Here is a 26,987-nt window from a genome sequence, read left to right as displayed (position 1 = left end):
GTGGGGCCTCTTCTCCACGCTTCAGGCCCGGCCCACAGAGTAGTGACGTTGCCTTGACGACGACGCACAGGGACGTTTATGCGCAACGTCCCTGTGCGTCGTCGTCAAGGCAACGTCACTAGTCCGGACGTGGAGAAGAGGCCCCCCCGGTGAAAATGGACAGCCCGCAATGACTAACCATCCCCACCGGACGGTACCTGCAGCATAGATGGCCCGGACCAGCTCACCCTAACTTCCCGCGGAGGGAGGTGAGTACAAAGCAAAAGGGGGGGGGGGGGCTGGATGATGACGAAGGCCGCAGTGGTCTTCAACCTGTGGACCTCCAGAGGTTTCAAAACTACAACACCCAGCATGCCCGGACAGCCGATGGCTGTCCAGGCATGCTGGGAGTTGTAGTTTTGCAACATCTGGAGGTCTGCAGGTTGAAGACCACTGATGAAAGGATTGGCAGGCGGTGATGATGAAGGGGGGGTGGGGAGGATGACAGGGGTCTGGATGATTACATGGGGGGATGATGTATTTCCCCTAGCCTTCACCCTAGCCTTATAGTCGAGTCAATAACTTTTCCTAGGTTTTTGGGGTAAAATTAGGGGCCTCGGCTTATATTCGGGTCTGCTTATACTCGAGTATATACGGTAATTATTTGGCACTAGTTAACTTGATTCTTTTTCCTCCAGAGTACCCCTTTAAGGGAGTAGCTTAATCAAACATTCTGAAAATCTACACTGGAATAATTTATGATTGAATCCATGTAATACAGGTTAAGAAGGAAAATCACAGTTTTCACAGTTCTGTACTACAATTCCAGACTACAGTTTTTGACTGTGGTTCTGTCATTGAGAAGTGGACTATAGACCTCATCTAATTAAATGTAATATATATAGATTGAAGGCATCTTCCCATAACAAAAATGATGACTGATAGATCATGAGGTTACTCCGCCCCTAGACCTCTTATCCAAAGGATAGGGGATAAGATGTCTGATCAAGAGGGTCCCGCCGCTAGGGACTCCCGCAATTGCTCCTGCAGCACCCGCTTGTCATCAGCTGTAGGAGTGAAGATCGCTCTGCGCTGATGACTCACGATACAGGGGCCGGAGTATTGTGATGTCACAGCCCCACCCCCTCGTGACTTCCCGCCCCCTCAGTGTAAGCCTGTGGGAGAGGCATAACGTTCACCACGCCCCCTCCCATAAACTTGCATTGAGGGGGCGGGGTGTGACATCACGAGGGGACGGGGCCGTGATGTTACGATACTTCGGCCCCGGTTTCTTGAGTCGTCAGCAGGGAGCCGTCTTCGCTACTGCAGCTGATGACAAGCGGGTGCTGCAGGAGAGAATGCGGAGGTCCCCAGCGGTGGTCCCTTTGGATAGGGGATAAGATGTCTAGGGGTGGAGTACCCCTTTAATTTAGTAACTTCCTTTATCTATAGCAGAAGGAAATCAGTCCTCTATTTTCGCAATCTGTTGGCATTTCTGCAGTCTGACCCCTTAATATTTATTAGCATTTTAGAAAATAGCTTTTAAATGGGAGTTTAATGGCAGCCACACATTTTATTATCTGATTATTTAATTGTTCGCGGTACCTCCATTGTGAATTTTCTCTTCAGGAATTATGCCAGTGAAACATTGTTATGTAATTCCGATTAATATCTGTCTGTACACATAATACAGCTATTGACCAAGTGCTCATTTGGTTAACATCTATCTGTCCCAGTCCTTGACTGAATATTCATGTGGTATCGGAAGAGAAAGGCTTATCACCTCAAGAACAAAAGGATTGGGCCATTGAAATACACTTGGTAATTGTGGAAAAGTCAGGAGACCACCATATGCTTTAGATGGTCAGCCAGTCCTGACAAAATCGACAGGTTCGCCCAACATATGACTAACTTGTATGGTCAGCTTTGGTCTCCATCATGGTCCAAAAAGTAATAGACAAAGCAAGATTGCTCTTAAAGAACATTAGATTTCGGTTTATGATATAGTCTACCTAGATCCTTTTTCATGTGTGAGGATTGATTTCAAACATTTGTAATCAGAAGCAATTTATAGTGCAGTAATGTCAATACTTTCAGATTCTTTATATATTAAGTGTAAACATTCTTAATACTCTCAAAATAATATACAATGTTTTGATATAAAATGCTAAAACCTAACATGCAAAAATAAATAAACCATCCGAAAATAAGCACCCTATGCTTCTGTACTGTTGATTAGAAAACACAAAGCCGCTTTTCCCTCAGAGATTCCTCATTCATTTGTTACTTAATGGCAAGACCTCACATTCTTCCTGAAATTGGCTGCCTGCAAACGGGGTGCCGTACAAATGCAAATTCATAATGCCTTTTCTTATATACCTTTTATTTGTCAGAGTTTGTTATCTTTCAAAACAATAAAGAGAGCCTGGACTCATCTATGCTAAAATTAAGAATTTATAACTATATGGAACAGATGTTTTCATAAACATTTGCTATAATTAATTTCAACTAGGGATTGAAGGAACAAAGCCATTTTTTTCCTCTTGAAAACTTTATTGCTATTTCCCCACACACCAAACTGAATTCTTCACTTTAATATTGTTAATGAAACAAAATTACTATTCAATTTTGTTTTCATTGCAAGAAACAAAATCTTAATAGGTGCACAAACCATTTAGACACAGATATATAAAAGTCGCAGCATAAAGCATTACTTCTAGAAATGTAAAACAAAAGATAAGTCTCTGCTGTGTTTCCTTCTCCTTGTTTATTATTTAAACCCACTCCCTTTAGGTGTTAGTTTTGGGGTCACAAATTGATACTTTTTTTTCATTTCGGCTTGGCTTGATATACAGTCATTACACATTTGGATGATTTATTTTACCTTAAATCAGTCTTTAATTGACATCTATTAAAGTGTTACTTTTTTTTAGTTTTTTTTTGCTTGTTTAATGATTCCATGACCATCACTGTTTTACTTGAATGTTATGCTTTTGTGTGTGAACATTCTTTTCTGCTATGTGTTATGTAGCATGGGGGCTTTGATGCTGTCGGGCATATTAAAAGTTATAGGTTTAAATTCCATAAGTTAATTATTTTGTCTGTCAACTTGTGGTTGTGAAGAGACCAACCACACATGATCCAGCATGCTTAGCATCACCGTAACAGTAAAGAATAACCTGAACTTGCCTACTCACTATCAATAATATAATAAACTTACTAGAAGAGAATATTTGCCAATTGTTTGTTGTATGTGTATAATTTATGGTGCAGTGTATACATACTATAGATGTATTTATAGTATAGTATTGGAGAATCTGAAGTTTTGTATCACTTAAAGGGGTACTCCGCCCCTGGCATCTTATCCCCTATCCAAAGGATAGGGGATAAGATGTTAAATCGCCGCGGTCCCGCTGATGGGGACCCCGGGGATCGCTGCTGCGGCACCCCGCCATCATTACTGCACAGAGCAAGTTCGCTCTGTGCGTAATGACGGGTGATACAGGGGCCGGAGCAGCGTGACGTCATGGCACCGCCCCTCATGACAACGGCCCGTCCCCTTAATGCAAGTCTATGGCGGGGGGAGTGACGACCGCCATGCCCCCTTCCCATAGACTTGTATTAACGGGGGCGGGTCGTGACGTCACGAGGGGCGGAGCCGTGACGTAACGATGCTCTGGCCCCTGTATTGCCCGTCATTACGTGCAGAGCGATCTCGCTCTGCGCAGTAATGATAGCGGGGTGCTGCAGCAGCGATCCCCGAGGTCCCCAGCAGCGGGACCCCGGCGATCTTACATCTTATCCCCTATCCTTTTGATAGGGGATAAGATGTCTAGGGGCGGAGTACCCCTTTAAAGGGGTTATCCAACATAAGATGACTTTAGTACTTACCTGCTAGACAGTAATGGACATGCTCAGCAAGAATTCATGCTTGTGTTAGCGGTAAATGACCGTGCCCTCAGTCCCCTATAACACTGCTGGCTTGTTTGTGTGAACTGGCTTTTTTCTTGTTTGTGTTCCCTCCCTACAACTACAATTACCAGGATCCATTGTTTCTAGGTGGGAGGTGACTTATCTCCCTCCCACACATAGTAACATTGTAACACATGTCATAAGGTTGAAAAAAGACCAAGAGTCCATCAGGTTCAACCTATAACCCTAATGAGTCTCTACTGAGTAGATCCAGAGGAAGGCAAAAAAAAAACTCATACTAGAGGTAAAAATTCCCTCCCGACTCTAAGTATGGCAATCAGTATAAATCCCTGAATCAACCTTCTGTCCCTATAAATCTAGTATCCATAACCTGTAATGTTATTACTCTCCAAAAATGCATCCAGGCTCTTTTGAACTCTACAGAGTTTACCATGACCACCTCCTCTGGCAGAGTTCCATAGTCTCACTGCTCTTACAACAAAGAATCCCTGTCTGTCCTGGTGTAGAAACCTTCTTTCCTCTAGACGTAGAGGATGCCCCCTTGTTATAGATACAGTGCTGGGTGTAACGGCAGGTGGTGTGGATCCACTATACCTGTTGTGGACGATGGAGTCTAAGGAGCCACTGGTTTTCACTAGAGCCCGCCACAAAGTGGGATGGACTTGCTGCGGCAGGCGGCTCCCAGGTTGCGACCCCTGGCACGATTCGTCCACAAATTCTGCTGAGGAGATGCGTGGCACAGAAGGAATGAGACTGAGTCATAGTGAGGGACTGGCAGGAGGTCAGGACTTGCGGCACTGTAGCAAGGTCAGGTCACGTAGCAAGAGGTCAGAGGGCAGGCGGCACATAAGCAAGGTCAGGATACGTAGCAATGGGGTCAGATACACGGCAAGACACAAACAGAACGCTTTCTCTTAGGCTGTAATGGCACAAATATCCGGCAGGGTTCAAGAGGAAGTGGGGGGTAAAATAAGGTCAGGACCAGACAAGCAGGGGAGAGGAGTGCGCTCGCAGCCAGCGTGCCTGGCCGCATCACTAATTGTAACAGTAACCCCCCCCCCCCCCCCCGCTTAGGTCTCCCCCTCTTTTTGGGCTGCAGGAACCTCAGCACTAGATCCTGATCTAAAATGTTCTCCTCAGTTTCTCAGGACCTCTCCTCGGGACCAAAACCCTTCCGATTCACCAAGAAGTACAGTTTCCCCCTGATGGTCTTTGTAGCGAGAATCTCCTTAACCTCAAAAACATCAGCAGCGCCGGATACGGGATTAGGAGAGACTTTGCCCTGGGAGAAACGGTTGAGGACCAGTGGCTTGAGGAGAGAGACATGGAAGGAATTTGGAATACATAAGGAAGGAGGCAGGCAGAGCTAATTGGAGAACGGATTGATTTGACGTAAGATCCTAAAAGGACCGAGGAACCGAGGACCAAGTTTGTAGCTGGGGATCTTCAGTTGAACATATTTGGCAGACAGCGAAACTTTATCTCCAGGAGAGAAGATTGGAGGTGGTCTTCTTCTCTTGTCTGCGTGAGACTTCCTAAGGGTAGAGGCATGTACCAAGGACCTTTTGAGTCTCCTGCCAAATAGTCATGAAATCCTGGATCTGGTCATCCACAGCAGGTGCCCCAGAAGAAGCAGATAGAGGAAGAGGAGGAGAAGGATGGCGGCCATAGACAATGAAGAATGAAGATATTTTAGTAGCCTCAGAGTCCTGGTAATTATAAGAAAACCCAGCCCACAGCAACAAATTGGCCCAATTGTCCTGACGTGCGGAGACAAAGTGACGGAGGTAGTCAACCAGAATTTGGTTCACTCTCTCTACCTGGCCATTGGTCTGCGGGTGATAAGCAGAAGAAAAATCCAACTTGACTTTGAGGCGTGAACAGAGCGCCCTCCAGAATTTGGAGACAAATTGTACCCCTCGGTCAGAGACTATGCGTAATGGCAAACCATGTAAATGAAAAATATGCCTGAAGAATTGATCCGTCAGCAGAGGAGCAGAGGGAATTAAAGGCAAAGGAACAAAATGGGACATTTTGGAGAAACTATCTGTGACAACTCAGATGACTTTTGTTAGAGTAGGATGGTAGGTCAGTGATGCAGTCCATGGTGATGTGTGTCCAAGGGCACTCTGGAATGGGCAAAGGTTGAAGAAGGCCTGCAGGCTTAAGATGTGGAGTCTTGTCTCTGGCACAAGTAGTGCAGGAATGGACAAAATCTGAAGCATCGCTTTCCAATTTCGGCCACCAATAATGAGAGATGAGCTGAGTAGACTTTCAAATTCCGGGGTGACTGGCCAGTAGAGAAGAATATCCCCAATTCAATACCGTAATTCTAAGGCGGGATGGTACAAAAACTTCCCAGGTGGAACTTGCTGTAGGTCAAGAGGTGCGACAGGGACCAAACGTTCAGGAGGCACTGTGTCGAGGGGAGGAGTCCAGACCCACCACATAAGAAGCCCTTGAGAGAGCATCGGCCTTGATATTCTTATCTGCGGGCTAAAAATGGATTAGGAAATTGTATCTGGAGAAGAAAAGAGACCACCTGGCCTGCCGGGGATTTAGACACCGAGCGGACTCAAGGTACAAAATGTTCTTATGGTCTGTGTAGATACTGACTGGATGAGTAGAGCCTTCGAGTAGGTGACGCCATTCTTCCAAGGCGAGCTTAATGGCCAATAGTTCACCATCTCCACTGGAATAATTCCTCTCGGCAGGCGAAAAGGGCTTGGAGAAAAAAACACAAGTTACAGTTTTACCCCTGGAGGTCTTTTGGGGCAGAATAACTCCAGCTCCTACCGAAGAGACGTCATCTTCAAGGGAGAAGGGTTTTTCTGGGTCAGGTCTCGATAAAACTGGAGCAGAGGAAAACGCTGATTTCAACTGGTAAAAGGCTTCTTCAGTCTCAGGAGGCCAGGATTTGGGGTTACTGTTCTTCTTAGTAAAAGCCACTATCGGAGCAGCCAAGGAGAAAAAGTGTGGAATAAACTGTCGATTATAATTGGCAAACCCCAGAAAGCGTTGTATAGCCCGCAGGCCAGTAGGTTGAGGCCAGTTAAGAACCAAAGGCAACTTATCAGGGTCCATCTGGAGGCCTTGATTGGCAACTATATATTCAAGAAATGGAAGACTTGGAGAGGCATTTCTCAAATTGTCCTGTAGGCATCGTAGGACCTGTCACACACGATGAAGCTCCAAGTTGGGTGAGATCAGGATATTATATAGATAGACCATGACACATGTGTAGAGAAGATCACGGAAGATGTAATTGACAAATTCTAGGAAAACGCCTGGGGTGTTACAGAGACCAAATGGCATCACAAGGTACTCGAAGTGCCCATCACAGGTATTAAAAGCCGTCTTCCATTCGTCTCCTTCCCGTATTCTGATGAAGTTGTATGCTCTTCGCAGATCCGGCTTAGAGAAGATTTTGGCACCCCGCAGGTGATCGAACAGTTCTGAAAGCAAAGGTAAGGGGTATCGATTCTTGACAGTGATTTTATTAAGTCCCCGGTAATCAATACAAGGGCGGAGAGAGACGTCCTTCTTTTCCACAAAGAAGAATCCAGCACCAGTAGGGGAGGAGGATTTCTGGATGAAACCCTTCTGGTGATTCTCATTGATGTATTGAGCCATAGCTTGCTTCTACCCTGCAAGGGGTAGATTGTTATTCGAGAAGGTGTAGTCCCAGGCAGAAGATCAATCGGGCAATCATAGGGACGGTGTGGAGGAAAACTTTAAGCCTTCTATTTGCAGAACACATCTGTAAAATCCTGATAAGGAAGAGGCAGGCCCGGCAGGGAAGGAGGTAGCAAGGTCAGGTCATGTAGCAAGAGGTCAAAGGGCAGGCAGCACAGGAGCAAGGTCAGGATATGTAGCAATGAGGTCAGATACATGACAAGGCAAGACACAAACAGATCGCTTTCGCTTAGGCTGTAATGGCACAAAAGATCTGTCTGGGGTCAAGAGGAAATGCAGGGTAAAATAATGTCATGACCAGACAAGCAGCAATCAATGGTGCACTGGTCCTTTAAATCACAGGAAGCCTGCATGCGCACATACTAGGAGGCGGGGAAGCACGCACCGGCGGCCAGGGAAAGCGGAGGGGACAGAGACGCGGGGAGGTGAGTGACTGCCCAGTGTTTGCATGCAGGCACGTCCCGAGGTGTGAACTGCAGCAGAGCCAGCGTGGGAGGATGGGGTAGGAGTGCTCTCGCGGCCAGCCCGTCTGACCGCAGCGCTACTCGTAACACTGGGTATAAATAGATCATGGGAGAGATTTCTGTATGGTCCCCTGATATATTTTTACATAGTTATTAGGTCGCCTGCTAAGCCTTCTTTATTCTAAACTAAATAACCCTAATTCTGATAATCTTTCTGTGTACTGTAGTCCTCCTATTCCCCGTATTACTCCGGTTGCCCATCTTTGAACCCTCTCCAGCTCCACTTTATATTTTTTGTACACTGGTGCCCAGTACTGTACACAGTATTCTATGTGTGGTCTAACTATTGATTTGTACAGTGGTAGAATTATTTCTTTGTCGTGGGCATCTATGCCCCTATTGACCACCCCACCGATTGGAACATAACTAGGCTCCTTTCCATGCATGCTGTGCTTGAAACTATAATTCTCTGTAGCCCTGTGGAGAATGATTTCCCTCCCACCCAGCGGTTGCTCCACTGCCATGCTCCCTTTCAACACCTGACTATGGAAGTAATGTCTCAGGCTGCACTGCAACCTGAGAAAAGACTGAGACAACACTTATTTTGTATGCTGCTAAAATCGAACATCGGGGAAAAGATAACATAAGAATTGCAAGACCAGCCATTAAACACAGGTAAAGACACTAAAATAAAAACCACACAAACGTTACTACCCCTGTAGCACGGTCGAAGAAAAAAAATTCCGGAATACCTCTTTGATATACTTGCAATGAAAGTTTTTAATAATTTGAATTAATATTTTTTTTTAGAGAGATGCCAAAATCTTGAGCTGTTTAGAAACTGAAACAAGATCATTGATAAGAGCACAACGTTAATTCTCATCCAGAGAGCTAGAAGAGCATGCTCTGTCTTTCTAAATCAGAAATAGTGGAGGAGTGTGCTCACTTATCTTTATTTCTGTGGAGATGTACAGTCTATGCTTGTCCTGCCCTTGCTAAAAACACAGATTTGGAACCACTTAAACTTGAATTCAGCATTGCAGTGATCACCTATGACATGACTACTTCAAGCATGCCCCACATGTGCTTTATTCAGACACCTCTTTGACATGGTATTATGATTGATGGTTTACTGGGGTCCACTATTCTTGTAATCCATCAGACCCTCTCAAGTCTAATATTTGTCTGTACAGTTGATGAGTAAACAAATTGTTGTTGTCGGATTACCCTTTTAACACAGACCCTTTAGCATCCCCCCCCCCCCCCCCAATAGATTATCAACACTGCATACATTCTATGTTTACAGATCCTTGTATAAAAGAATCCAGCCTGGGTATCACCTTGTCCAGCTTCTGAAATCCCATTTACATATACCTGCTGTTACCATAGTATGTAGTAATGCATACAGGAATCTATTCAAATGAGCTCGTATCCAAGTAAAAATAGAGGGGCTAGGTCTACACAGCAACAAGAAAATGCTGTCAGAAATCACTACCTCTAAAACTGTCTTTTCTAAATTATTCACCAACAGGGAACTGATGACTCTATTATACAGTTTTTAATTGTAATTTAAATATTTGTAATTGTAATAATCTGTTTACTTTAAGCTGCTGTACGTGTATGGTGGCTGTGTGTCAGGTGAGTAAGGTGAAGGCTAAACCCACTTAAAGGGTTGCTGTCTGCAGCTGAAACCCACTAGTAATGACCAACATTGGAGATCACTGCAATGCCGGTCTTTTGACAGTTGAAATGCCACAATCAAATAGTGCTTGCAAAATTTTAACAGGGAACTATACTGGTGAATCATTTACAGTACATTACTTTAGATAGCAAGTGGATGAATAAGTGGTTTGATGTGCAGGCTGTGCAAGGTCCTATGTGAGCAGATAAATAAAAAACAGCATCACATCAGAGGTTAAATGATGCAGTGCCTTGCATAAGTATTAACTCCTCTTGGACTTTTCTAAACTTTTTTTCTATGCTATAGCCACAGATTCAAATTTAGTTTATTGGGATGTTATGTAATTGACCAACACAAAATAGTTTATTATTTGGAGGGGGACTGTTCTATGGTTTACTAATAAAAATCTGGAAAGGGATCAGTGCATAACAAAGGTCTGGTGTGACCAGTTTCCTTCACAAGACACATTTGCAAGTCACATAATTAGTTAATAGGGTCCACCTGTCTGTGATTTAATCTCAGTTCAAATACACCTGTTCTGTGATGGACTCATAGTTTGTTAGAGAGAGTTATTGAACAAACAGCAGCATGAGGACAAAGGAGCTCACCAAACAGGTCAGCAATAAAGTTGTGGAGAAGTGTGGACAAATAAAAATCCCAACATTTGAACATTTTACAAAGCACCCTAAAATCAATCAGAAAATGCAAAGAATATGGCACAATCTGAAACCTACGAAGACAAAGCCATCCACCAAAACTGACAAGCCAAGCACGGAGAAAATAATTAGAGAAGCAACCAAGAGGCCTACAGTAACTAGGATCTGCAAGGATCAACATCAGGGGTGCTATTAGTCATGTACTGCATAAATCTTGCCTTCACGGAAATTGTTACGGAAGTCATTGGTTAAAGTGAACCACAAAAAAAAATTAAAAATAAATTGAAAACACAATTTAAGACCAAATTGTAACTTTTTTTTGCCTCAAAATTCCTTTGGTGCAAAATGCTATGTGTGGCATAGACCCAACACTGAATATCACCCTGAGCACACCATCCCCACAGTGAGACTTGGTGGTAGCATTATGCTGTGGGGATGCCTGTCTTCAGCAGGTACAGGGAGACGACTCCCCCACCATTCACTCCGGCTCCATTGTCAAGGAAAGAGGGTGAGAATTAATAGGAAGATGAATGGAGCTAAATACAGGGCACTCCTTGAAGAAAATCTGATGCAGTCTGAAAAGAGTCTGGGATGGAGGTTCATCTTTAGCAGAACAATGACCCTAAACATAAAGCCAGAGCTGTGATTGAATGATTTAGCTCAAACCATATTAATGTCCTAAAATGGCTCTGTCAAAGCTCAGACCTAAATCAAGTTGTGAATTTATGATAAGCCTTGACAATTTGACTGAGCTTCTGCTAAAAACATTGCATCTCTAGATGTGCAAAGCTGGTAGAGACATACTCCAAAAGACTTGCATTCGTTATTACAACAACCTTTTTGTGGTGTTGTGTCACACTAAAAGGTATTTTGCACTTTCGAAGTACAAGTCTAATTGTCTTACAGTCTGTAACAGTTGCAAAATAGGCAAAAAGTCCAGGGGGTGAATACAAGGGACAGTTGTCTGAATTTTTATGGGTGGTCAGAGCTAAATGGGAGGCCTTTTCACCTTTCAGGCACATCGTGGCCCCTTTAACCTCTTAAGGACCCATGACGTACCGGTACGTTGTGAGTCCGCTCCCGTTCTATAACGTGCCATAGCAGGTCGGGCCCGGCCTCTAACAACGGCCGGGACCCGTGGCTAATAGCGCACGGCACTGATCGCGGTGCCGCACGCTATTAACCCTTTAGACGCGGTGTTCAAAGTTGATTGCTTCATCTAAAGTGAAACCAAACTAATGCCAGTTAGCTCAGGGGGCGGTTCGGGATCGCCATGGTGAAATTGCGGCATCCCGAACAGCTATAGGACACGAGGAGGGTCCCCTTACCTGCCTCCTGGTGTCCGATCGCCGAATGACTGCTCAGTGCCTGAGATCCAGGCATGAGCAGTCAAGCGACAGAATCATTGATCAATGGTTTCCTATGAGAAACCATTGATCAATGTAAAAGATCAGTGTGTGCAGTGTTATAGCCCCCTATGGGAGCTATAACATTCCAAAAAAAAAAGTGGAAAAAAAAGTTAATAAAGATCATTTAACCCCTTGAATCACCCCCCTTTTCCCATTTAAAAAACGAAACTGTATAAATAAAAATCAAATTAAACATATGTGGTATCGCCGTGTGTGGAAATGTCCAAATCATAAAAATATATAATTAATTTAACTGCACGGTCAATGGCGTATGCGCAAAAAAATTCCAACGTTCAAAATAGTGTATTTTTGGTCACTTTTCATATCAAGAAAAAATGAATAAAAAGCGATCAATAAGTCCGATCAATAAAAAATGGTACCACTAAAAACTTAAGATCACGGTTCAAAAAATGAGCCCTCATAACGCCCCATATGCGCAATAATAAAAAAAGTTATAGGAGTCAAAATATGATCATTTTAAACGTATACATTTTCCTGCATGTAATTATGATTTTTTTCAGAAGTATGACGAAATCAAACCTATATAAGTAGGGTAGCATTTTAATAGTTTGGACCTACAGAATAAAGATAAGGTGTCATTTGTACCGAAAAATTTACTGTGTAGAAACGGAAGCCCCCAAAAGTTACAAAATGGTGTTTTTTCTTCAATTTTGTTGCACAATGATTTTTTTTTTTTCTGTTTCGTCGTAGATTTTTGGGTAAAATGACTGATGTCATTACAAAGTAGAATTGGTGGCGCAAAAAGTAAGCCATCATATGGATTTTTAGGTGCAAAATTGAAAGAGTTATTTTTTAAAAGTACGGAGGTAAAAACAAAAGTGCAAAAACTGAAAACCTCCGGGTCCTTAAGTGTTTAAAGAAGACAGGCAGGGTTAGCTTGGTCTCACACATAGCACTAGGTGACTCTGTTACTAGAGGCAAACAAAAACTTGCTGGCAGTGAATTGCAAATACAAAGGAAGTTAGTGAAACCTTAGGCCAGAGAATGCAACATTTTTAACCTCTTAACGACCACGGACGTAAATGTACGTCCTGGTTTGGCGGGACTTCCCACACCAGGACGTACATTTACCTCCTGTGTATGACCGCGAGCATCGGAACGGTGCTCGCGTCATACACGGCAGGTTCCGGCTGCTAGTAGCAGCCGGGGACCCGCCCGTAATGGCCGACATCCGCGATGCTGCGGCAATCCGATCATCCAGCATGGCGGCAGGAGGTCCCCTCACCTGGCTCCGGCCGTCTCCCGGGGTCTTCTGCTCTGGTCTGCGATAGAGCAGAAGATCACCGATAATACTGATCAATGCTGTGTCCTATACATAGCACTGAACAGTATTAGCAATCAAAGGATTGTTATACATAGTCCCCTATGGGGACATAAGTGTAAAATAAAAGTTGAAAAATGTAAAAAAAAAAAAAAAAAGTTAAAAATCCCCTTCCCCACTAAAAATGAAAATTGACAGTTTTTCCCATTTTACCCCCAAAAAGCGTAGTTTTTTTAAATAAACTTATTTGGTATCGCCGCGTGTGTAAATGTCCATACTATCAAAATATAATGTTAACTATCCCGTACGGTGAATGGCGTAAATGTAAAAAATTTTAATAAAAAAATTATCTAAAAGGTTTATATATGCAAATGTTGTATCAATAAAAAGTACAGATGACGGCACAAAAAATTAGCCCTCATACTGCCCTATATATGGAAAAATGATAAAGTTATAGGTGGTCAAAATAGGGCAATTTTAGATTACTGATTTTGTACAAAAAGTTTTAGATTTTTTTTAAGTGGTACAAAAATATAAAAGTATCTAGCCATGGGTATCATTTTAATCGAATTGACCCACAGAATAAAGAACACATGTCATTTTTACCATAAAGCGCAAAATTTTAGTTTTCATTGAAATTTCGTCCCTAAAATTTTTTTTGGGGTGTTCGCCGTACATTTTATGGTAGAATGAGAGGTTTCATTACAAAGTACAATTGGTCACGCAAAAAACAAGCCCTTATATGGGTCTGTAGATGGAAATATAAAGGAGTTATGGATTTTCGAAGGCGAGGAGGAAAAAACGAAAACACACAAATAAAATTGGCCTGGTCCTTAAGGTGAAAATGGTCTTGGTCCTTAAAGACAATAACTGAAAGTTTTTGTGGGCACTCATATTATCAGATGAGTGGAAAGTAATGTAAAAGTAAGTAAATTTTAGTTCATACACAGAGGCATAACTTGTAGCTTCTGGGCCCCAATACAAAATCTGCAGCAGGGCCCCATGTGCGATTTATAATCTGATCTCCTATGGGGCAGATGTGCCTTGGAACCCCTTTAGGTACCTGGGCCCTTTTGTGATGCTACTCCTGCACCCCTTAGAGTTACGCCCCTGTACATACACAGTATTGATTTGTCCATACCACTCGATGGAGAGGTAAAGATAAGTTATATTTTATATTTCTAAGGATATGCTCACACAGCGTACTATTGTCTATAATCAGTCAAAACCGGACACATTTTTGTCATTTAAAGGCGAAATGTGAATGTAAAATAAAATACGCCAGCGAACTTTACTCTGTGTGACCGTACCCTAACAGATGTTAATGCATATGATGTTAGTGCTTTTTCATATCTAGCTTTGTCTTTCTTCTGCTGTGCACTCTATAATAAAAAGTCTGCATCGTAGAGCCAGTTATTAGCTCACACCAGTCTTCCCATAATTATCATTCATTTCTTTCATTGTACTGTACTTCTATAATTAACTTGGTATGTAATTATAACTACCTTGTATACCTCTGGAATGTATAAAAGGTATACCAAAATATTGGTGCAGTATGTGAGTAAAGCAGCATTTATGGCCTATCCATCTAATTTGCAGCAGCCTAATATTTACATGTAAGTCGTTTCTATATAGCCGGTAAGCATAATTCCAATCAGGTCAGTACCTCTGCTGTTAGCATTTTTATGTGGCTGGAAATTTTACCAATCCTTTCCTTTTAACATCACTATACTTCAGCATCAATCAATAATAAATGCAGTTTTATCTAAATACATGTTTAGTATGCCTTATTAGAGGAACATGCCTCTTCCTCCACTTATCTGGCTATATTTTTGGCTTTTCCATAGTTTGCATTACCAAATCTTCTCAAGTCCCTCTTGAGATGAATCAGCTCTGAAAAGTATCAAGTTACAGCTGCTCCTAAAAAGTGAGGAGGTGGGGAAGTGGCTGAAGAGAGATTGAAGCAGAGACATTGCTGTACTGGATTCATAATTTAGGTTAGGCTGCATTCACACTTCGTTTTTACATTATGGGTGCCGCATCCGTCTTGGGGAGGGGCAAACCGGGCCGGTTTTAGGTCAGGAAACCGCATACGGGTCAAAAATGAGCCGACTGGAGTCACCGTTTGACTCCGGTCGGCTCATAAAAGTAAATGGATTTCAGCGCTGGTTCGACTGGGGTTTGCCCCTCCCTCATTAAAACAAATTTTTGCTATTGCACTCCTTATGGTAAATGAAAAATATTTCTAATATACTTTGTTTAAAAAAATGAAGGTTTCTATTTTTTATTTGTGCTTAAAAAAGCTCAAGAGCACATTTTTCCTTATCTCTTACACAGACTTGTGCAGCCTGGAGTGCTGAGGGGGTGTGTCCAGCCTTATTCAATCATAGCTCCTCTCACACTTAACTGTCATATGCTGTTGGTTGGACACACACCCCTCAGCACTCCAGGCTGCACTTCCCGTGTTTGGGCTTCGGTCCCAAAGTCTGTGTATGAGATGGGGGGAAATGTGCTCTTGAGCTTTTTTAAGCACAAATAAAAAATAGAAAACTTCATTTTTTTAAAACAAAGTATATTAGAAATATGTTTTATTTACCATAAGGAGTTCAATAGCATAAATTAGTTTTAGTGAGAGTGCCCATTTAAAGGGGTACTTCAGTGGGATTTTTTTTTTTTTAATCAACTGGTGCCAGAAAGTTAAAAGGATTTGTAAATGTATTTTCTGTCTGACCACAGTGCTCTCTGCTTACACCTCTGTCCATGTCAGGAACTGCCCAGAGCAGGAGCAAATACCCATAGCAAACCTCTCCTGCTCTGGACAGTTCCTGACATAGACATAGAGGTCAGACAGAAAATAAATTCAAAAAAAGAACTTCCTCTGTAGTATACAGCAGCTGATAAGTACTGGAAGGGTTAAGATTTTTAAATAGAAGTAATTTACAAATCTGTTTAACTTTTTGGCCCCAGTTTATTTAAAAAAAAATGTTTTCCACCCAAGTACCCCTTTCAGCGTTTGGAACAAACAGTTCCGAACGCTGGAGCCGGCGGAGGGAGATCGTGATATCATAGCCCCGCCCCCTCATAATGTCATGCCCTGCCCCCTCAATGCAAGTCTATGGGAGGGGGTGTGACGACTGTTTGTTCCAAATGCTGAGCAGCGGAGTGCCCCTTTAAGCTGTGGCAGCCACCACTAGAGGGGGCATAGAAGCATACTGTTTATACGTTGCACTCAGTATAAATAAAACATTATAAAGTTAGCCTACAACACCACTAAAGTGTGGATGAAGTCCACCAGAATGTTGTCTTTTTCTATTCAGGGATACTGAGGAGTAACATGGCTCAGTGGTTAGCATAGTTGGGTTGTAGCGTTTTACATCTGGGTTCAAAACACTAGTATGTTCTCTCTGTTTGTTGAGCATTTCCTCTGCTGACTCTGTTGCTTCCCACTTTGGAATGTAGAGTGTAAGCCTTGTTGGTGACAGCAGGGATAAGTGTGAATGTTGACAATTTTTGTACACCATTGCAGAATAGGTTGGTTGCTATAAATAAAGAAGCTATTGTTTAAAAAATAAAAAAATAAATATATAATATACATATATACACACTGCTCAAAAAAATAAAGGGAACACTTAAACAACACATTGTAACTCCAAGTCAATCACACTTCTGTGAAATCACACTGTCCACTCAGGAAGCAACACTGATTGACAATCAATTTCACATGCTGTTGTGCAAAATGAAACAGATAACAGGTGGAAATTATAGGCAATTAGCAAGACACCACAGTAAAGGAGTGGTTCTGCAGGTGGTCACCACAGACCACTTCTCAATTTCTATGCTGCCTGGCTAATATTTTGGTCACTTTTGAATGCTGGCGGTGCTTTCACTCTAGTGGTAGCATGAGACGGAGTCTACAACCCACACAAGTGGCTCAGGTAGTGCAGTACACCAAGGATGGGACATCAATGCAAGCTGTAGCAAGAAGGTTTGCGGTGTCTGTCAGCGTAGTGTCCAGAGCATGTGGGCGCTACCAGGAGACAGGCCAGTACATCAGGAGACGTGGAGGAGGCTGTAGGAGGGCAACAACCCAGCAGCAGGACCGCTACCTCTGCCTTTATGCAAGAAGGAGCAGGAAGAGCACTGCCAGAACCCTGCAAAAAGACCTCCAGCAGGCCACAAATGTGCATGTGTCCATTCAAACGGTGAAAAACAGACTCAATGAGGGTGGTATGAGGGCCCTACGTCCCTAGGTAGGGGTTGTGCTTACAGCCCAACACCATGCAGGATATTTGGCATTTGACAGAGAACACCAAATTGGCAAATTCGCCACTGGCGCCCTGTGCTCTTCACAGATGAAAGCAGGTTCACACTGAGCACATGTGACAGATGTGACAGTCTGGAGACGCAGTGGAGAACGTTCTGCTGCCTGCAACATCCTCCAGCATGACCAGTTTGGCGGTGGGTCAGTAATGGTGTGGGGTGGCATTTCTTTGGGGGCTGCATAGCCCTCCATGTGCTTCCCAGAGGTAGCCTGACTGCCATTAGGTACCGAGATGAGATCCTCAGACCCCTTGTGATACCATATGCTGGTGCGGTTGCCTCTGGGTTCCTCCTAATGCAAGACAATGCTAGACCTCATGTGGCTGGAATATGTCAGCAGTTCCTGTAAAAGGAAGGCATTGATACTATGGACTGGCCCACCTGTTCCCCAGACCTGAATCCGATTGAGCACATCTGGGACATCATGTCTCGTTCCATCCATCAACGCCACGTTGCACCACAGACTGTCCAGGAGTTGGCATAAGCTTTAGTCCAGGTCGGGAAGGATATCCCTCAGGAGGCACCTCATCCAGGAGCATGCCCAGGCATTGTAGGGAGGGTTATACGGGCACGTGGAGGCCACACACACTACTGAGCATCATTTTGACTTGTTTTAAGGACATTTCATCAAAGTTGGATCTGCCTGTAGTGGGGTTTTCCACTTTGATTTTGAGTGTGACTCCATATCCAGACCTCCATGGGTTGATAAATTTGATTTCCATTGATCATTCTCGTGTGATTTTGTTGTCAGCACATTCAACTATGCAAAGATGAAAGTATTTAATACGATTAGTTTATTCATTCAGATGAGGGATGTGTTATCTTAGTGTTCCCTTTATTTTTTTGAGCAGTGTATATATTATTTTAATAACATATGTCAATGAATTAATCAGCACAAAATGTTGAAGCTTAAATGACATGATGTTGAAAGACGTTCACTTTAAGAAAATAACCTGCAGAGTTATTTTTTATTTTTTTTTGATAATAGGAAAATATATTCTCGATATTCTCTGCTAATTTTGGAGATGTTGTGCTGGTGCTCGGGCGCTGCAATGATTTAAGTTTAAGCAAAGAAAAGCATTTATGTGGCTTTTATATTGATTTAGTGTTGCCAATTTATATATTACCCATAAATTATATTACATCTTGTTGTCTAATGAGAATATTGCAACATGTATGGGATTAGTTTGTGCAAATGTTTCAAAATGATTCCTCACATAAATCTCTGACATAAATCTAGAAGCAGCCAAATCACACATTCCAATAAAATTCACATATTCCCCCAATAAAAGCCTATTTTCAGATATTAGAAGACAATTTGCCATTTGTTTTATAGCTTCCATGTTTTCCATATTGAATGCATTTGTTTTCCGAAAAAAGGAACCCGCAGCTGTATCCTTACTCCAGTCTGTTGTCAAACTTAATCAACTTCTCGTTTTAGTTATAGGCTAAAATGTTTTCTATTAAATAATGTGGAAATCTGATTGTGTCAGTATTGCAGGGCATTAATCTAGCGGTAATTCCCTGTCTTTCACACATTCAACTTGGAAATGCCATGGGGTATAAGCTAAATAACATAAAATACACATTTTTAAGACAATTACGTGTTCTATAAGGCTATTAATACACAGATGTAACAAGATTCATTACTCCGTTTTTTGATACGTTAGAGCTATATTGGAATTTATTGTGTCAACATTACTCTCCTTTTTTCATTCTTATCATTTTATGACTCTTGACTATTTTCTTCTGGAATTTTCCATACTTAAAAAGAATTCCCACCCTCATTGTAAAAATGGCCACATGTTTAAAAATTCAAAAGCATTTTAAGTAATTGCAATATACAATGTTTGATGATTGTTATTTTTGCATACCGATAGACTGGTTTTGCTTTGTTTATCTGTGGCAGCCATTTTTGCAAAAGTCAGCCATATTGGTTGTGTTCTTTAAAGAGAAGTCATTACTTCCATTCTGCCTGAACCATGAATCATTGGGGCAGTCCCTTATGGCATCTCCCCGCGTGACTTGCCTTGATTGATCTCTTCCTGTCTGCCTATATGGTTAGATCGATCAATCAAGGGCAGGCAGGAGCCTCCGGGGACCACCTCGATGACTCATGGTTCAGGCAACATGAAGTTGATGACAGGTTTCCCAAAAAATTAGCTCCTTCATGACTGCCACTGATATTCCAAGACCATCAGAATTTACTGACAAAATCATTGTTTATTTTTAACTTTTAAAATGATAATTTAAAAGTGACCTCACTTCCTTTATTCTAGTGCTTCACTTCCTTTTGTTACTTATGTAAAGATGACTACTGCATCAAAACAGAGACATTTTTATGTCTCTCCATGTAAAGAAGATATAACTACCGAATTCTGACTTCAGTTTAAAAATCCAGTTAAAAAGTATATGAACAATTAAACTTTTTAAGAGTGAAATTCTCTTTTTACATTAACTTAGAGCATTTGAACCAATACGATTTAAAGAGGTTATCCAGGAATAGAAAAACACAGCTAATTTCTTTCAAAGACATCTCCATATCTGTCTCAAGGTTGGGTATGGCTTTACAACTTTGTTCCATTCACTTCAATGGAACTGAGCTGCAGAACCACACTCAACCACAGACTTGGAGCTTTTCAAGAAAGAAGTAGCTCTGTTTTTCTATTCCTGGATAACCCCTTTAATATATGTATTTTATTTAGTGCTCGCTGAGACAACAATACTTTAATTGTTTATATTGCCTTGTTCAAAAGCTATTCCCCTACCTTTAGCCCATGTGCCTGCCTTGCATGCTTAGTTGGTTCTCTTGTTCCCCATCTTTTCTCTTCTCTGTGTGTCATAGACTAGAAACTAGACTTCTGTCTTTATTCTCTGCACCTGCACTAAAGAGCAACTTTCCATTCAGTTCTGCCTCGCTGTCACTTCATAGCTCTATCAGTTTGCCTGAACCTTCATCCAACAGCCTGATATTGTATAGTGTGCTACACAGACAAGTATCGTCAGTGAAGGAATGGTGACATTCTGCTTCCTTCACCCTCCTCTCTGTCTCCACTCCTTCACTGCCGAAACTTGTCTTAGTGTAGCATAGTATACGATATCCGGCTGCTGTACTGTCAAACAGAGGGTCAGGCAAACTGACAGAGCAGGAGAGTGAAGTAACAGTATGAGAGACCAGAAAGAAAGGTTGCTATTCACTGCCTGTGCAGAGACTAAAGAAGGAGGCTTAGTCTCTGACATGCACAGAAGAGAGGTGCTTCAAACCAAACAAGAACTGGAAAATGAACTGAGCATACGTGAACCTGGCTTCTCAGGAATTCTGTGTGTTGTAACCAAGGACAACTATATTTATTACAAGGCAGGCACATGGGCTACAGGTTGGGAAATAAGTATTGAACAAGGCAATAGAAAAAGTAAAATGTATTGGGTAATGTTGTCTATGCACCATATAATTGCATATATTAAAATAGGCAGAACAACCCCTTCAATTGTGATTTGGAAAATTATTGTTAGGAAGTGATTAGTCACTGTAGTTGACAATATGTGCTGAAATATTTTTCCAGTAAGTTTTATATGTTAGCTTTATCTAGTATTGTTTTAAGTTTTTATGTTTTTGTTTTTTGCATGGCTGCAAGTTTGCAGGTAGGTTAGTAATACATAGCATTCATACTGTGCTTTTCTCTTACAGGAATTTCTGTGGATGAAAAAAGATCTCAGCCAGTCTCAAATTCTGAACACATCTTTATATCATACAGGTATTTGTTTATATCAAAATATAGCATTTATGTTACAAAATCATACCTAGATCAATTATGCAAATAAAGGGGGAGATTTATTAAACCTTGTGTAGAGTGGTGCAGCTGCCCATAGCAGCCAAAACGATAGCTTCTTTCATTTTGAAAATGGAAGCTGGAATCTGGTTGCAATGGGCAGCTTCACCACTCCACACAATTTTTGATACATCTTTCACATAAAGTTTATTACAAGATATTTTGTCACCATACCATGCTGCCTTTCTAATAGGAGCATTATATTGAGACAAGTCCGCTGTACTGTTAGCACAAAGAGCACTAAAATAATCTGCTACTTGGTTTAAGTGGTGCAAGTGACCTCAGATTTATGGTACCCTGTCTGAGTTCAGCATAAACCTGCTGACAGGTACCCTGATGACCGGGGGTACTTTACCTTCTCTTGTACCCTTAAAAGGGTTTTCCGAACTTTGCAAAAATAACTATGAGTACTTAAATGTGTCTGAATGATCACCACTTGCCACTGTAGAGCCCAAATGTAAATATTTTTCATTTTCATTATTTTATCTTCTCTGCGATTCACCTGTATTTTCATAAGCTTTATTAGTTGCTGCACACTTTTATATTAAAATCAAACAGCGCTGTTTGCTCCAGTTTTCCTTTAAATATTAGATTCTCAATGCAGACTTCTCTGCTATTTTTGCTTCTTGTTTATAAATGAACTGTCCTGTATGCCTGCAGGTCATACAGGGTTAATGCATAGGAGCAGAAGCGCTGTCATGGTTAAAATATCCACTCTGCCCCCCTCAACATGTTTCGCTACGACGTAGCGTTATCAAGAGGTAGCGGACGACCATACCTCTTGATAACGCTACGTCGTAGCGAAACATGTTGAGAGGGGCAGAGTGGATATTTTAACCATGACAGCGCTTCTGCTCCTATGCATTAACCCTGTATGACCTGCAGGCATACAGGACAGTTCATTTATAAACAAGAAGCAAAAATAGCAGAGAAGTCTGCATTGAGAATCTAATATTTAAAGGAAAACTGGAGCAAACAGCGCTGTTTGATTTTAATATAAAAGTGTGCAGCAACTAATAAAGCTTATGGGATTTTTTACTTACAATAAGTAGTATATGGGAAATTAGGGTTCTTTTGGATTCCCAAAAGGGAATCTATTGGAAATAAGCAAACAAATTTAACCCTCCATATACTGGTCTTACCAGGTATGGTCACCTGTATTTTAACTCTGCCATAATTGCTGTGGATGTAAAAACTAATGTGTAGGACTACAGTTCCCATGGTTCTTCTTTCCTTTCACAGACATTTCCTCTATTTAAACCTGTCTGTGTGCTGCTCTATAATAGTTTATATGCTATTGCTGTAATTACTCGGTCTGCTTTGCTGTTTTATGATCACTTATCCTGCATTGTGTGCTGCCCAGGATGTGAAACACAATTCCTCTTGAGACAGTAAGAAAGGAAGAGAGCCAGGGAACAGGAGAGATAAGTAAAGTCTTATACGTGATATGTAAAGTCTTATACTCTACATAGGCAGCAAATAAGCATTAGGGACATGATCGTGTGACTACATATGAAACTGGTTTACAGGGGTTTCATAGATACTGACAGTGCATGACTAAATATATAAACCATTTGCACATTAAAGGGTAACTATTTATGCTGTAAACTTATGAAATATCAGAAGTTTAGATTGGTAAGGGTCTGAGTGTTAAAGAACTCCCGTTTAGAAAAATGTATCCCCTGTCCTAAGGATACAGATTAAGTGTCAGATCGCTAGAGGTCCAAACCGCTGGGACCCCCCCCCCCCCCCCCCCCGCGATCTCCCGCATTGCAACCCAGCTGTCTGTATGAAAAGAGCGGTGTTGACCACAGCGCAAATCTGCTGCCGACATGCCTCCTCCATACAGCTCTATGGCAGATCCGGAAATTGCCGAGTGCAGCACTCTGGCTTTCCTATAGAGCTGCATGGAGAGGGCATGTCAGCCGCAGCTTCGTGCTGTGGTCCACATGCTCTATTCAAGAGGAGAGCCGGTGTGGCGGTCAGAATATAACGTGGGGATTCTTCCCATTCTTTTTAGGGATTGTGAGATCTGCCGCCTGGACTCACAATTATCTAAACTTGTGACGTGTCAGAAGTTCTTAAACGTGATAGTTACCCTTTCATAATAAAAATAAAAAATGTAACCAATAACAGGTGGCTGCTGTGTTTAAAAAAAAAAAAAAAAATATGAAACATGGCTTAGTTCGAGAACAGGCAGACTTGCAGTGTGGAATTGCTTTATAACAGTGTAAGTTGTAGCTAGTGAGCAATTATGAACCAATTGAATCAAAATTGCACACTCTGTGAAACGCTATCAGTCATTATGAGAACATAAGTGATCTACCGCTTTTGGCTAAATCTGCATTCCGCTGACATCATGCTTTGCCCACCTGTGCATAAATTTTAGACATTTTTTCATCATCTGTTACTCCCCTGCTTTCTGCCACTTTCATGGTGAAAAGCTTTGAGCATTGTGTGCAGGGGATGGGGCATGATGTCATTGTGGATTTAATGTCATCAGTAAGATTCAGTGGTTATCATCTGTGGGGCCATGATACTTTTCAGAGCATTTTGTAAACCTTCTTTTTGGGCAAAAACTCCATGCAGATTCTCATATACAGTAAAAGTGACTCACTGAGGTTATTAAAATGGGCATACTTGTGTCAGACAGTTATACATATTTGTATATTACCTCTATTTATCAGCTGCTGTATGGAAGTTGTGTAGTTTCTTCCAATTTAACGCAGTACTCCCTGCTGCCGCCTCTGTCAGTGTCAGGAACTGCCCAGAGCAGGAGGCAACCCCCAGAACAAACCTCTTCTGCTCTTGACAGTTCCTGACATCGACAGAAGTGGCAGCAGGGAGCACTGTGTTAGATTGGAAGGAACAATACAATTGCCACAAGCTATCCCAGTAAGGGACAGGGTAAATACAAATACTATGGCTGTTAGCCCCAGACCTCTGAAGAAGTTTATGAAGTGAAACATGTCAGGGGGGCTATATTTGTTTGAATTTTGAATCAAGGATTACCAGACCTTTTACCTGCTCGACTGCAGTCAGCAATTTGTGACATTATCTAACGTATGCAACTATACACCTTGTTTACAGTGTTTTTCTCTGCAGATTTTGGGGCCATTGTTGATTAGCCCTATAAGTACTCTGCAAGACACGGTTCTGTATGAATATATTAAGTCTGGTGACCACTGTATGTTTTAAACCATGAATCACCACATACACATTTTTTTCTTCTCTTTTATTTTTATTTAATAAAGTATATTTTAGGGATTAGGGGACTAGAGTTAGGGTTTTTTGTGGGCTCCTTTAGGACCTTCATGTGATTAGAATGGAAGGAATTACACAACCTTTAAAGCGGTACTCCGGTTTAGAAAACTCAGCTGGTGATTGGCTGAGCGGGCAGTCAATTCTGTTCACCACAAGCGAGCCTCCGAAGGTGGGGGCTGGAGTACTCAGGGGAGAAGACGTGGCTGGTAAGTTGAGTGAGCAGCAACAGGGCTCTGTTCAGGAGGTCATGTGGGTCCCAGCGGTCAGTAGTATCCCTTTATACATTTGTGTGCTGTTATTTTTTTCCTATTGTTCCCCTTATAATGAAGTTGTGGTTGTCTGTAACCATCAATAAGGGGAGCTTCTAAGGTTACAAAAAGCCAGGTATTAAGTTTAATGAGAGCCATACAAATCTTCTTCTCGTGAACCATAGATTCAAGGGTTTATATCTCATTGCTTATTATTGTTCATTGCTGATTTTTCTACTACTTTATAGGAAAGGATGACACATTTTATTAGTAAAGCTTACCTTGGCTGGTATTGGCTGCCTTTGTGCAGTACACACCATCCATTTTATAGGTAGCAATTAACCTAGTACTATTTTGGTGTCATTTGTGGTTGTGTTTGAACCATATTGGTGTGCTGACTTAGGGCAATTTATGATATGGCAAATATCCCCATAGCCTCTTCTGCTCCTCACATTCACTTTGATCTGCGCAGCATATTTTATGTTTGCCACTCAGAATATTTAAAGGTGCAATTTCACACACAAACATATTGAACAGATGTTAATTAGAGAGTTTTATTAGCATCATTAATTAATTCAAACATGGCAAAAAAATATATATCTTTTCCGGTCCATTGAAGGCATCACTGTCATTACATATTCTGCTTCCCTTTTATCAGATTACATATTGTTGGGTGTAAATGCAGATTTTAGGATTTATTTGTATATTTTGTTTTTGGTACTAACTCATTTGGGGCATGGTATTATATATGTTTTATGCCATTTTTCAAAAAATAAATACTATGGTGCTGGTGTCTCATTTTATGCATTATAATATATTAAAGAGGTCTTGTATAGAGATCACCAAATGTGGGTTGTTCCTTCCCTGCAACGGGTGACCAATAGCCACAAAATGTTGACAGTATTGTGAACATTGCACAGCTATTGGCCCCTGCATTCAGGTAGGACTAACCCTCATGTTGTGATCTTAATGCAAGACCTATTCCAGTGACACTGCTCACCCCTTAAAGTGGGGAGCAAAGTAACAGCCTATATCCCCACACAGAAGGGAGTTGCTGGGGAGTGTGCATTGTCTCTGCTTTTGCCCTCATTTAGGGATAACCCCTTAAGCTACAACATTTTCTTGTAGTAGCACTCAGTTTAACGGACACGGACTAACATTAAAGTAAAACACCCTCTTATTCCTAAAGAAAGAGAAAAAATAGATATTTACCATCATAACAGCTGACAAGACCTCTAAGAGTCCTGTGATACCTTGTCAGGCCCAAGGCCTGATTATTAAAATCCTATATGTGTATTATAATTATAACTGTGTGATGTATTATCCAAGACATGGGTGAGAGGTCATTCAGACGGTGTATCCTTTGTTTTTTGTGTATTGCGTTTTATTGGAGGTCTGGCTGTTTGGTACCTTTGAAGTCATGCACTCTGGTCCCATCATATAATAAAACAGATAAGGGGTCAGAAAGAGAGATGCCCCACCTGGTGGGATCAGAGGGGAGGGGGGGGATGGAGTTTCCCTCCAAAGATGCAGAGATAAGATTTAAAAATGCTGGACTCAACTGTTGTTCAAGGCTGTGCCACAAGCTGACAAGACCATCCTAAGAACAGCACTCTCATGGACTGCTATATCATCATGCTGTAAGAACTTCATCTTTTGTTTTCTTGTCTTGCCAAACTCTTTTATATATTTTTGTACCTGTATGTCATTTGTTTCTGTATTTTTATATATTTAGCACTGTGATACCTTTTATTAGATTAAATGTTTAATTAATCAGCTCTGGTCTTTGATCTCTAAATATATGAGCTCACCTTTCTGAAGGAGGCTCTGGTAAAACACGTTTATCTCAGGGTTAATTTGGTGACTTGCTGGGACTAGTAGTGGATACCCAGAGGTCTGGCGGCTTTAACCCTTGCACCATCACACTCTCTCTAGCGTCTTAGCTGGACCGATAGGGTATGATCGTGACATACCTATTAAGATGTTAGCAGACGGTTTGGCCTTTATGAATTTTACTTTTTTTTTTTTCCCACACAGATTGAGATCTGGGGAATTTGCAGAACAAGTCAATACCTTGAACTCTTTGTCATACTCCTCAAATAATTCCTGTACAATTTTTGCAGTTTCACAGGGTATATTATCCTGCTGAATGAGGCCAATGCTATTAGGGAATACTATTACTATGAAGGGTGTATTTGGTCTGCAACAATGTTAGGTAGGTGTTG

At 41.6% G+C, this 26,987-nt stretch overlaps 1 protein-coding gene across 9 annotated transcripts in view; it reads left to right on the top strand.

The window, feature by feature from the left end:
- TBC1D5 (TBC1 domain family member 5) overlaps positions 1-26,987 on the top strand; it is a 645,101-nt gene that overhangs the window by 312,622 nt on the left and 305,492 nt on the right. For all 9 annotated transcript variants that reach the window (XM_056519933.1, XM_056519937.1, XM_056519936.1 and 6 more), the window contains one exon: positions 21,109-21,175. In XM_056519933.1, the coding sequence (XP_056375908.1) occupies positions 21,109-21,175 (67 nt within the window). The remainder of the gene's footprint in view (positions 1-21,108; positions 21,176-26,987) is intronic.

The sequence above is a fragment of the Hyla sarda genome, chromosome 5 (genome assembly GCF_029499605.1).
Source record: "Hyla sarda isolate aHylSar1 chromosome 5, aHylSar1.hap1, whole genome shotgun sequence".
NCBI classification, from domain to species: domain Eukaryota; kingdom Metazoa; phylum Chordata; class Amphibia; order Anura; family Hylidae; genus Hyla; species Hyla sarda.
Note: the sequence above shows the minus strand (reverse complement) of the source record. Positions and strands in the feature narration are given on the sequence as shown.